This window comes from Haliaeetus albicilla, chromosome 1, assembly GCF_947461875.1.
Source record: "Haliaeetus albicilla chromosome 1, bHalAlb1.1, whole genome shotgun sequence".
NCBI classification, from domain to species: Eukaryota; Metazoa; Chordata; class Aves; order Accipitriformes; family Accipitridae; genus Haliaeetus; species Haliaeetus albicilla.
The window spans coordinates 54,095,537-54,107,915 of record NC_091483.1 but is presented as its reverse complement, the minus strand read 5'-3'; the positions used below and the strand labels follow the sequence as shown (position 1 = coordinate 54,107,915).

General features: G+C 35.1%; 1 protein-coding gene across 5 annotated transcripts in view; it reads left to right on the top strand.

Moving 5' to 3' along the window:
• The window catches only part of CEP135 (centrosomal protein 135), a 42,004-nt gene that overhangs the window by 11,440 nt on the left and 18,185 nt on the right, over window positions 1-12,379 (top strand). For all 5 annotated transcript variants that reach the window (XR_011325841.1, XM_069789625.1, XM_069789657.1 and 2 more), the window contains 11 exons: window positions 868-996; window positions 2,722-2,937; window positions 3,516-3,581; window positions 4,582-4,732; window positions 5,742-5,935; window positions 6,421-6,564; window positions 7,139-7,282; window positions 8,623-8,700; window positions 8,864-9,015; window positions 11,674-11,789; window positions 11,860-12,014. Coding sequence is in view for 4 of the 5 variants with exons in the window: in XM_069789625.1 (XP_069645726.1) it covers window positions 868-996; window positions 2,722-2,937; window positions 3,516-3,581; window positions 4,582-4,732; window positions 5,742-5,935; window positions 6,421-6,564; window positions 7,139-7,282; window positions 8,623-8,700; window positions 8,864-9,015; window positions 11,674-11,789; window positions 11,860-12,014 (1,545 nt within the window). In the remaining variant the exon portion in view is untranslated. The remainder of the gene's footprint in view (window positions 1-867; window positions 997-2,721; window positions 2,938-3,515; window positions 3,582-4,581; window positions 4,733-5,741; window positions 5,936-6,420; window positions 6,565-7,138; window positions 7,283-8,622; window positions 8,701-8,863; window positions 9,016-11,673; window positions 11,790-11,859; window positions 12,015-12,379) is intronic.

The following is a 12,379-nucleotide window of genomic DNA, read 5'->3' as shown; positions in this document are numbered from 1 at the left end:
ACATTGACCTATTTCTGTCCTCTGCTTTTGGAGGTAGCAGCAATGATAAAATACTTGTCCGCTGCTTTTGCTGATATATTTTCTGTATTAAAATTACATTAAATAAGCTAAATTTGATGATCGTAAGTAGAATTTGTGTATGTCTAGGGTTTTTAGTGCAGAAGCATTAACTGGTCCAAAATAGTAATTTGATCTAGATATCTTAGGATAATTTTTTTCACTGTTTGGACTGGTTGTATTTTTTGAATTTTTTATTTTTGAAAGTTAATTTATAAACAACAGATTTTACAATATTTTAATTAGAGTGGATTGATAAGATATGTATAACCTTTAAGTGAGGGAATCGCATCGATTGTTTGTATGTTGTTATATCTTTCAATATCTGGGGATGAGTGGACACCGTCCTCTTTTTTTTTTCTTTTTGTTCACATCTTGATTTTCCTCTTCCAGTATTCCCTGTCTTTTTCAGTGACTGAAATAGTCGTTGAATTAGCTGATTTAAAAGCTTTTTCCCTAAATGTAAATGCTAGTCTCAGATGGTTAATTTCCAACATTCATTAACTTCACTTTAAATGAAAATTGTTGGTTTCTGTTCAAGAAAATAATCTAGTTGGAATTGTGTCAGGGTTTTTTTTTTCCACAAATTCTATTTGATTCATTTATTTTTCTTTCAAAGAAATCACTTTTTTCAGAAAAATCCAGATTTTTTTTTTTTTTAAAAAAAGGATATTAAAGATAAAAATTGCATTGGCAGGTGCATATCTTTTTACTGAATGTTATATAGGTGTTTATTTGAACAAAGGTTCTATTCAATGGTATAGAAGATACCAAAGAACTTTTTTTTTTTTTTTTTTTTTTTTCTCAAAGGTTGAGCTAAGAGACAAAGAAATAGAGCGCCTAGTGTTAGCATTGGATGGTGGGCGTTCTCATGAGGTTATCTCTCTGGAATCGAGAAGTAAAAGTAATGAGAAGCTTATCGCCCATTTGAATTTGCAGGTAATGAATTTATTACTGTTTAGTCAAAACTAAAAATACTAGCAATCTAAAAAAACCCACAAAACTTCTAGCTCTAAAAAAAAATCACTATTAGATATAAAATCAATCAATTTAACTTGCTTTGCTTTTCAGTTGGCAGTGTTTCTTGTCTAAGGAAATTTCATTTCTTGTTCTAAAAGTCTATTGGAATGGTTTTGGTAAAGAATTCTATGAACTCACATCTGTACATAGTAATGTTAATCTGAGAGTATTCAGAAAGTTTCTGTACAATACACTGTTTTCACCAAGTTCGAAAATAGTTATTTTCTTTTATTTATTTTTTTCCCTGTACATACAATTTATTTTTTAGGAACTAACAATGATATATGTACTTATGATAAGGAATTGTCCTGCAGATAATCTCATCAGATAGTGGGGAATCTTCCTCACTGAATTCAAATGGTCCCCACCTTTACTCCAACATAGACTCGCAAGGAAAGGATAAGTTTAGGATAAAGGTGTTTACTGTGCATATTAGCATGCATTCAATATTGGTCTCAGAATGGGGATGTAAAAAAAAAAAAAAAAAAAACCAAAACAAAACACCAGGACAGGCTGGAATACAGATCAAGTGAAGCCCATCTTGATTTATACCATCAATTCTTTGTTTTTCCAGCTGAGTTAGAGGTTTTTGTATACTGATTGTGCATGATTTACAGTGGCATGAGAGCCACATTGCAGAGTTTTAGCTTAGGTTCAGTGCTGCAAAAATACAGAATGAGCTATGACTTGGAAGCAGTACAGCTGTGCTCAGTGATCCTGAATTAGTAAGTCATGCTGAACATAAATTGATTGTACGGAGAGTGAGACCAGAGCTGCATAAAGCTGGTTTTGGGCCATCAAGACTATTTGCTCAGGCTCAGTGCCAATATACCACTTTTCTTTCTTGACAATAAATGGATGGATATCCCTATGTAGTAGTATTCGTGACTATGAGAGGGCTCAGACTTTCTTCTGTGTCTACAGTAATACTTCTTTCTGGAGTTTGAGGAAAGTTGTGTGGAGATGGAAGTGGAGCAACTCTGTTATCTTGAATCTTTCAAGATGCTTCAGGCTCCCATTTTTCCTGGGTAGTGTAACTTACTGTGTATATTTTTTATTTCTACCCTACATCCCTGCCTGTCTTCCCTTTACTCTCAGGGAAAGTATACTGGGAAAAAACAATGTCTGTATGAGCAGGATTTCTGAGGATGTTGTGTTTAAGGTGCTGAGATATGTTGGGGGAAAGATAGGTTTTGGGAATCTGAGCTGTAAAAGTTCACTTTCATGAAGGAGTAACAGTGAGACTAAGCCTAGCAAATATACTACAAAGGTGGAGAGAATAATGTGTCCTCATATCTTGTGAAATTTAGGGAAACTCTTGAGTACACTGGGTCTACCAGACTGATGCCCAAGACAGTTTTCTGTACAGATCTCTGCTTTTCAATACTTTGTTTTTAAAATAAACCTCAGGTTTTGGAGACTAGGTAAAGAACAGTGTAGTTATTAATCCCTTCACCTTTGTAAAATCGTATTTTTAAATGTTGATAAACATTAAGTTCTAAAAATAGAAAATCTTGCCATTTTTAACAGGATGTCCCTTTTTTACTATAGATATAGATGTACTATATTTCAGAAGATGGGGAGAAAATTTTGCTACCTAGTTTAACAATACATATTAATGTTTTAATGAAAAATACCTTTCAGGTTGAATATCTTCAGCAAACGAACAAAGAACTTGAAAATCGCATTCAAGACCTCTTGGACACTAAACAAAATGTGACTAGTGAGGTAGTGCATTTAAGCAATAAAAATGAAGAACTATGTCAAGAGCTGAATGAAATAGACCACTTGGCACAGCAGTTGGAAAGACACAAGGAAATTGTGCTTGAGACTGCAGATAAGGAAATAGGAGAAGCAAAGGTAATCACTAACGTGTTACAGTGTGAAGGATCTGCTCAGCTCTTAGGTGGCTTTATATCTTTTAATTGCAACAAATGACCTATCGGCTTGTAAAGGAAAATTAAAAAGATATTTTTTCCAGTTTACTTAATATTATACATAATTTCTCACTGAAAGATGATTAATCACAGCAATTTTGTCTCTTTACTGTATTAGGTGAAAAGAGTTTAGTTGAGAGGCAACCTGTCTTCCTCCTCCTGTTAGCTTAGTATGAAATAAAATTCTGAAATACTTAAACTATTGATAGGTAATAGATATTTGCAACAGTGATGCCTGTGTTTGGAGGATTTTTTTTTCTATGAGGAGTCATGCAATGATTTATTTATTTGTTGTCCTCCAAAAGAGCATGGGTGTGTATACCACAAATTTTTTGTGCTTTCAGTTCATAGGAGCTTTGCTACTTAAAATTTGGCAGACTACAAGGAACTAATTATACTGTATTTCTTACAAAATAGTCTGTTTCCTTAATTTTTTTGTAACTAAGGAATTGTAATTTTGAATACATACCTTCTAACATATAGGTTAATTTTGGTTGATAGAAAGAAATTGAAAGAAAACACAGTGAAATACAGGATCTTGAAGAAACGATAACAAGGCTTAAATCAGTAAGTAAAAATACTTTAATTTCTTGTTTGTAGCATTTTTATCATACTGTTATCCACATGGCTCTTTCATTTGTTAAAAAAAATTAACAATTTAACAATTAACAAGAACTTTTATAGTACCCAAAACTCTATTGTAATAAATTACTAATTAATAAATGAAAGAGCTAAAGAAGCTACATCATATTGTTGCAAAAGTAAACAGAAAGAAACCTCTGTACACAGTGTGGTTGACTATGTCCTTATTGTATATTTCCTTATTTCTGCTGTCTGAAGTTGTAATTTCCATAACATAACCATTGTTACCACAAATGGGTTATGACATCCTAGTGGATTTTCTTCCTTTAGAAACTACTTTGTCTCTTAATCAGCATGTGAATAATTATGCAATATTTGGCTCACTCAGAAAGCAAGCATAGTAGCCCAGATGAAAAACATCAGTATTACTAATTCCTTGAAGACCAAACTATTTCCAGCGTATAGCAAGTTTTGTGTTACTTGAGTACAGCGTTTTGTTTTAGTATTTCTAGTGAATACAAAAATCTTTCATTTTCAGGGCACCAGATAGAAGACGTGCCAAATAAATAGTATTTGATGAGCTGCAGGGTTGGGTTGACTGAGATGCTGTATTGTGATGTACTTTAACACCAACAGTGTTACTAAATGCCATTAAAAACTATTTCTTGCTTTAGTTATTTCTTTTTTCCATGTTTGTATTCCACTATCCTTCTGGTTGGTTTCTTGAATTAAACAAGGGTTAATCTTGCTTGTTTTTGTTACTGATTGCAAACAGCGTCAAAAGTAATGCTTACTCTGAGGTAATAAAATGTAGTATAAAAACAATGATGGCCTTTAACAAATGTTGAAGCATAAAACAGGTTAAGCAGAAGTAAACAGTGTTGAATATTAAAAGTTAAAATATTAAAAGTTTAACCAAATATTAAATAATTTTTCATGTCTCTATTGGCACTTCTAATTTTTGTAATAATACTTGTTACTTCAGGAGTTGTGCTCATGTCGTAGGGAGAACGAGAGACTGAATGAAGAACTCTTTGGAAAAGCAGATGATAAAAAGAATCTTGAACTGTTGTTAAACCAGCTTGAACAAGAGAAACAGAGGCTGACGGAAAAAACAGAGAACTTAGAAATAAAAGGTAGAGCATGAAATGTAGATTCCTGTAAATTATGTTCCTATAATTTTTGAAATAGAAAACCTTACCTAGTTAAGATACAGTTAATAATACTGAAAGACTTTGATATATATAAATTAAAAGAAGACTGTAGGTCTTCAGTCAGAATTTAAGTGAAAACTTTTGTCACGGAAACATGTTTTCATTCTGTACGTGAGAACTGTAAGCTGAGCTTTTACTGTGATCCCACAGGACATCCTAATACTAATGCTATGGCAGTTTCATACAAAATAATTTCTCTTGTCCAAAACTGTTTTTATTCTCTGTCTTTCTGAGGGAGTGAATTCAGACTGCGTTTCTTGAGAGCTTTATCCAGTTGGATCTTGAAAACCTCCAGGGGTGGCGATTCCACAATATCTCTAAGCAGCCCATTCCAATGTTTGTTTATTCGTAGGGTAAAAATATTTTTCCCTGTATTGCTTGTAATTGCCTGTAGCAATTAATCACCATTGTTCCTTGTTTACCTACTGCGTACCTCTGTGAAGAAACAGGCTCCATGTTCGCTATAACCCTCTCTTGGTATTGTCAGTCTGCTCTTGTGTCCCCAGCTCTTCTCCAGGCTGAACAAGCCCAGTTTCCTCAGCCATTCCCCGTAGGGCAAGTATTCTGCTCCCTGGCCAGCTTGGAGGGCCTCTCCTGGGCTCACTCAAGTTTATCAACATCTTTCTTGTACTAGAGGGACAAAACTGAACACAATATTGTAAATGCAATCTAATGAGTGCTAAGTAAAGGGGAATAATCGCATCCCTCAGTCTGTGTCTCCACTGATACAGCCCAATATACTGTTAGGCCTCTATTGGTTCCAAAGCACACTACTCACTCATGTTTAGCCTACATTCAACCAGGATTCCTACCTCCTTTTCAGCAGATTTGCTGCCCAGATGGTTGCTGGGAGTTAGTCCATCCCAAATGCAAATGTCTTTTGGAAATTCATGAAGGTCCTATACAGTTATTTTTATTTCTTTTTCTGCAGAACGAGAACTTGTCCTAGAAATAGAGCGAATGAGATTAGAATATGGTATAGCCCTAGGAGACAAATCTCCATCTCGTCTAGATGCATTTGTAAAGACTTTAGAAGACGACAGAGATTATTATAAGCGAGAATTAGAATATCTTCAGAAAATGATAAAACGAAGGCCTAGCCCAAGCCGTAGGACTCCAGAGAAGGTAAAGTTCCTGCTGTCAAGACAGGCTGAAAAAATAATGGAAATACTGTAGAACCATTTAAGGAGCTATCAAATATATTTTTGAATTCAGTAACAGTAAAGGACTGTAGTATTTTTTAAAATTACATTCTTAACATAAAAAATTAACTGAGAGAAACTCCAGTAAACTTGCATTTTATTTTCCTACTCACATTTTACAGTAACATATTGAGTAATTATTGATCAGTTTGAAATAAATAGAACTAGATGATAAACAGTAAAAGGTTGAAGTCTAATTGTTAGCTGTTTTGCTCTTTCTCCTTAACAGTTAGTTCTTATTGTTTAAATTATAACACCAATGCCAGGCTTTTTCTTGCAATTAAGATTTATTATGTATATATTTTTTCATGTATTACCAATAGTGTGAGTTCTTTCTTTTTTATGTATTAATTATCCAAATATTTCAATTAGTATATTTTAACGTAAATTTTATTAATCATTTTGCAGAGTGAAGATCTTCGATTGGTCGCCAGAGAAAGAGATGAGCTACGGTCCATGTTAGACAGATTTGAAAAACACATGATAGAAATTCAATCCAATGTCAAGTTATTGACTGCAGAAAGAGATAGATTAAATGTTCTTTATGAGCAGGTAAGAAGAGATTGTTTATAATTGGCATTGAAATAACCAAGTAACACTTGTTGTACTGTTGCTTATTTTAAATGAAAAAACTTGTCTCTATAATAGAACTTGAGGAGTATAGACCTACTAGAGTACAACCTAGAATAATAAAATATATACCTATTTTTATTACTTGTCAATAAAATTATGTATTCCAAAGTTAGCATATTAACTTCAAAGCTATTATAACTTTCTGTACTGGCATTCAGAAATGAGAAAGATCGGGGGAAAAAAATCAATAGAATGCATAAAAAAGTTGGGTAAGGATACAGGCTAGAAAGCAGGGAAGAAGTAGTAGTTAACTGATAAGAAAACAGAGTGAAGTTAGGCTACACTTGGAACAGTAAAAGGATGAGGAGTATGTTGGCAGCATAAGTTGTCATGCCACTGCGTGATTTAGGGAATATATTCTAGTTATCTAGGGAAAAATAAGACTATAATACCACTTCTATTGTAATAACAGCATTGAAACTTTCTTTTTTGTTAGTGTATACACTGTATTAATTGCAATCTATGTGTACTAACAAACAAAAATCTTTTAAAGTCTCAGGGTGAATTGAACAGGATGAGAAGAGAAGCGAAACATAGTTTAGTTTCTCAAAGTCGTGTGGAAGAAGAAAGAGACATTGCACTGACTGACTTTAGAAGACTAACAGCGGAAAAAGAAAGCCTCAGAGAAAAATTAAAGGTGAGCTTTTATAGCTTCATTGCTTACAGTGAGGTGGCATATAGGGAAGGCTTATACAATAATGCTGTATTTATGTCTGGCTGGCTGTCAGTTGCCCTCTTTAGTAACTTTTGAACTTCTCTGATTTCAAACTCACTTTAGAAAGTGTGATGAATTATCTGAATTATCCTTGTAAATTCAGTTCCTAGGTGGGGATAGAGGGAGAGGAATAAAAGCTTTAGGTATCTGAGGGCAAGCATGGCATCACCTTGTGTGAAGAACCTAGATACGAAGCCCCAACCACAGAATATTTGTGTGAATATATGAGTTGCTAAATTCATAGCAATCCAAGTTTCATTATTTTTAACCTTTAAAAAAATACTTGTTAATGCAATAATTTTCCTGTTACTCTGACCTTTTGATGTCTGGTATTAATGTGCATTAACGTCTTATTTGGTTGTAGTCAAGAGCATATGATTTGGGGGCAGGGAGGGTGGTTCCCTGACTTCTTTATTGGGTCATTAATATAATGTATACAGTTTTTTTAAAACATCCTGAAAGTTCAGAAATTTAAAATCATAGTAATGGACTGATCCAAAGACAACACATATCAAGATTGACTGTACAATAAATATTTCCATAGTTTGATTTACTACTGCAAAACCAGAGAACTGTAGTGTACCTGTATGCAGGAACGCTGACCTGTTTGATTAAAGCATGTGCATGCAGTGGAAGAGATGTGCTTCCAGCTCCATCCTTTCTTCTTGTAGGTGACTACCAACGTTTTGTATGTGTGCCACTTCGAAATATCTGTACAAAAACACTCATCTCAGGCATTTCTAGGAAGTTTGAGAATTCGTTTAATAATTTCACTGCATTTATGCACAGAAAACAGAGAACAGACAAATAATTTTGAAAAAAAATTTTCATAGACTTGGAGAAAGACTAGTTAGCTTTGTAATCTGTTTTACATTTCATATTAATGATAATTTCATAAATTAATTTCAAACAGCTTAGGACACTAGGCTATACATGCTTGCAGCCTTTCATATGGCCTTTCGTATGGCCCTCAGCTCAGTAATCTTTTTACAACAACTCACAAATATTAATTTGGTTGGGACTAAATATAAATTTACTTTTTCTTTAAAAAACAAAAACCAAAACCATACTCAGTGATGTTATATTGAACTGCAGTGGTGTATTTTTCAGCTAATGTGCTGTAGTTTTATAGAGAGAACTTTGCATTTGGTCATTCATCTAAGAATGTAGAGCAATGTGTTCTTAAAGAGTAAGCTTAAATTTCTATGGTTAAATCTAAAAACGTGTATCTTATTACATGTGATTCTGTATTTCTATTTCAGATTCAGCAAGAAGCAGCTAACCTTGAAAAATCAAAGATGCAGCATGATATTTCAGAACTGGAGAATAATATTCAAGGAGTAAGTGCATTTTTAGGAATTAAGATTTTATTACTTCTAAAATCAGATCGACTTTTCAAGCAATTAATTTTGTTAGCTGTTTTCAACTTAAATATATTTAAAACCCAAGTTGTGATAGCTTTCTACAACAATAACATGTTTGGTTATTTTTTTCAAATTGCAGTTTGAGATGGAAAGGTGTGAACTAAAGACTACAGTCTCTATCCTGAAAGAAAGAATAAACTCTTTGGAAAATGAATTAAAATTGAAGTCCAGTAAACTTGCCCAGACATCTGATGATTCTTCTCAATTTAAAGCTGAGATTTGCTCACTTCAGTAAGTCTAATAGAGAATGTGGTGGTCTTTCACAGATGCTAACATAATGTTATTTGTTCTGTGACTGTATAGCAGAGTTGAGTTCCTGCGAAAGACCATAAAATATTTCCAAACCACTTGGTACTGTTTTTGTCTTAAGGAAAGGTAAATATGAGTAAGGAAAGTGCTGTGGTGGCTTTTCACAGCAAGCTTCTCCTGGACTTATTTGAAGATCAGATATACTGATAATTTTTATGGCTAATTGCAAATGAAAATTTGCTCCTCCTTTTAGAATTGCTTCATGTAACAACCATGTTCTCTGCTTCTGAATGTAGCAGAACAGAAAATCTCTAAAAGGATTTCCAATTGCTGTTTGTTAAAAGGAGGATGGATGCCTTTGCAACTGCAGCAGTAGGACCAAATTGTGTCGATTTTACAGAGTTGTCAGTAATACTGAAAATTTTTGCCAAGCATTAGGCATTGATATTCCACAATTGAGTGGTTCATGGAGAGTCATTCCGTAATAGCATTTTACTTGAGCTACTTTTCTTGTATCACTCTTATATGCTAGTACGATCACATACGTACTACAGTGTTGAGAGTTGACGTCTTGCGATCCATAGACACAGTCTTTGGGGATTTGACCAACTTGCTCAGAACTGGAGGATCAAGTATACTCATGTATTTTTAAGGCCTATTTAAACTTGCAGGATCATTGCTGCACTCTTTTAAAAGTTGTTTTAGAAAAGAGGTTCCATCAGCTATCTACATGTGATGGAATAGAAAGGCGGCTTAGAGAAAGTGGAAATTTGAATAAATCTGGGCAGAAATTTGGAAATCTGGTAATTGGTTTAGGTGGAAATGACAGCCTTTGATGTAAGAGATCACTACAGGATAGGTAATGCTGTAGGTGAGATCTTTTGGAAGTTTTACAAGGGAAACCAGGGTCTGTGCCTCACACCCTGCAACCCCGCCCACACCTGAACAGTACTATACTGCACTGTATAACACTACAATAGCAGGGTGGATAATTAGGAAGAACTGAAGCTGAGAAGCAGGCCTTGGAGTTCATCTAATGCTCACAATTACGCAGAGAAGGCTGTTAGTAAAATGATTAGTATATTTGTTGGTCAAATTGTGACAACATTCATAAAAATGAAATATCTTGTTAGGTTCCTTATAATTTTAGTGGAAAGCATTGGTATTATAAAAAGGAGGAGAAAAGGAGTAGGGTTACAGTCATTTCAGCATTTGGTTCTATTTTGTGCATGGTGGCAATTTGTTATAGCTTTGTTTGGGACCTGCTCCCATTTGTTTTTTTCCCCCTCTAAAGCTTCACTCTAAACTGAGTGAGAGTAATCTTTATCTGCAGACATGCTGTATTCCACATTGGTGTTGGGTTTTTTTTTTTAATAAAAAGCTTCTCTAGCTTTTGTGGGATCCCACTTCAGAGGGATGTTTATTTCCTGACCTGTTTTGTAAATAATCCATTTAATTACTTTGGAGTTTCGTTTTGCATTCTTTTTTTCTTAGGTCATTTTGGTATTTCTTGCTAAGCAAACCAACTATGTAGGTAGATGGTTTCATACATCTTTCAGCCTCTGTATTTCTTAAAGTAGGATCAGAACTGTAGCTGGGAGTTTGGTTGCTTCTTAAAATGTGGTGTGGCTGATAATCACTGCTGTGAGCTACGTATCAAAATCTTTATAAAGCGAAGAGTCAAAAGACATGAGTAACAAGAGTTACATGATGAAGAGTAACAGAAATCTGAGGAATTTAATGTTTCAGATTGTCATGGTGATTCCACTGAGGTTCCATTGCTCCATTTTGGAATGCTGTTGAGGTTGACTTGCTGCAGGGGTCCAGAGCAACCAAGTGGTGTGTCCTGGTTTCAGCTGGGATAGAGTTAATTGTCTTCCTAGTAGCTGGTACAGTGCTATGTTTTGAGTTCAGTATGTGAAGAATTTTGATAACACTGATGTTTTCAGTTGTTGCTAAGTAGTGTTTAGACTAAAGTCAAGGATTTTTCAGCTCCTCATGCCCAGCCAGCGAGAAAGCTGGAGGGGCACAAGAAGTTGGCACAGGACACAGCCAGGGCAGCTGACCCAAACTGGCCAACGGGGTATTCCATACCATGGGACGTCACATCTAGTATAGGAACTGGGGGGAGTGGGGGCAGGGAATCGCTGCTCGGGGACTAGCTGGGTGTCAGTCAGCGGGTGGTGGGCAGTTGCACTGCGCATCATTTGTATGTTCCAATCCTTTTATTACTACTGTTGTCATTTTATTAGTATTATCATTATTAGTTTCTTCTTTTCTGTTCTATTAAACCGTTCTTATCTCAACCCACGAGTTTTACTTCTTTTCCCGATTTTCTCCCCCATCCCACTGGGTGGAGGGGGGAGTGAGTGAGCGGCTGCGTGGTACTTGGTTGCTGGCTGGAGTTAAACCATGACATGGTGTTGGCCTCAGCAATCCTTAATAGCCCTCTCTCTCCCAGAGGGAGAGAGGGGACTGGTTAGTATGACATAACCCTGTGCTGCTGGTTGGTACGACACGACCCTATCATGAGGTTGTGGTGAAACTGTTCCATCATTTGGAGCAACTGTGAAGAGCCAATAAGTTGATGACCCTGAATAGGTCCCAAACTTTTTTCAACTGTATACTGATTTTTTCCAGGCTCTTAAATGACCAACTCCAGAGGTCTGTTGAAGATTTACAGCACCGATTGTCCCTCAAAAAGGATGAACTGCAGTCAGCTCAAGAAGAAATTGTAAAGCTAGAGGAGAAAATAGGTAATCACTAGTTATTTTTATGGTTATTTCCTGTTTTTAAAATAGAAAGTACTTATTCTTTTATTTATAGATAGGTTAAATCAGAGGAGCACTTCACAGGATGAAGCAGTCAATGTGCTTAGAAGTACTATTACTGTTTTGGACAAAGAAAAGGACAGTCTTCAAGAAACCGTAGATGAAAAAACAGAAAGAATTGCATGCTTAGATGACAACTTAGCTAACAAGGTATGTGCAGTAAAAGTACTACTTCACAGTGCATCTGGGGATTTTTAAAGCAGTTACATTTTAGGGAGACATTTTTGCCTTGATGACAAAGCCTGTGCAGAGCTCTAGGCATCCCATAAACACTATGTTTGGACCTACCCAATACAAAGAGTCATTTGCCAGCTCAATAGCATTTTATGATTGTTATGACACTCCAAGAAAATAAAGAAGTATTTTTTGCATTTTGCACTTGGAGGTATTTATTGAGATATAAGTTTCTAGCCTGAGGTGACAATCTATAGCTGTCTTCCATCTTTTTTGATGACAAGACAATCCTTTCCCAGTAAAGAAAAGAAGCTTGGAAATTTGAATGTGCAAAGATGCAG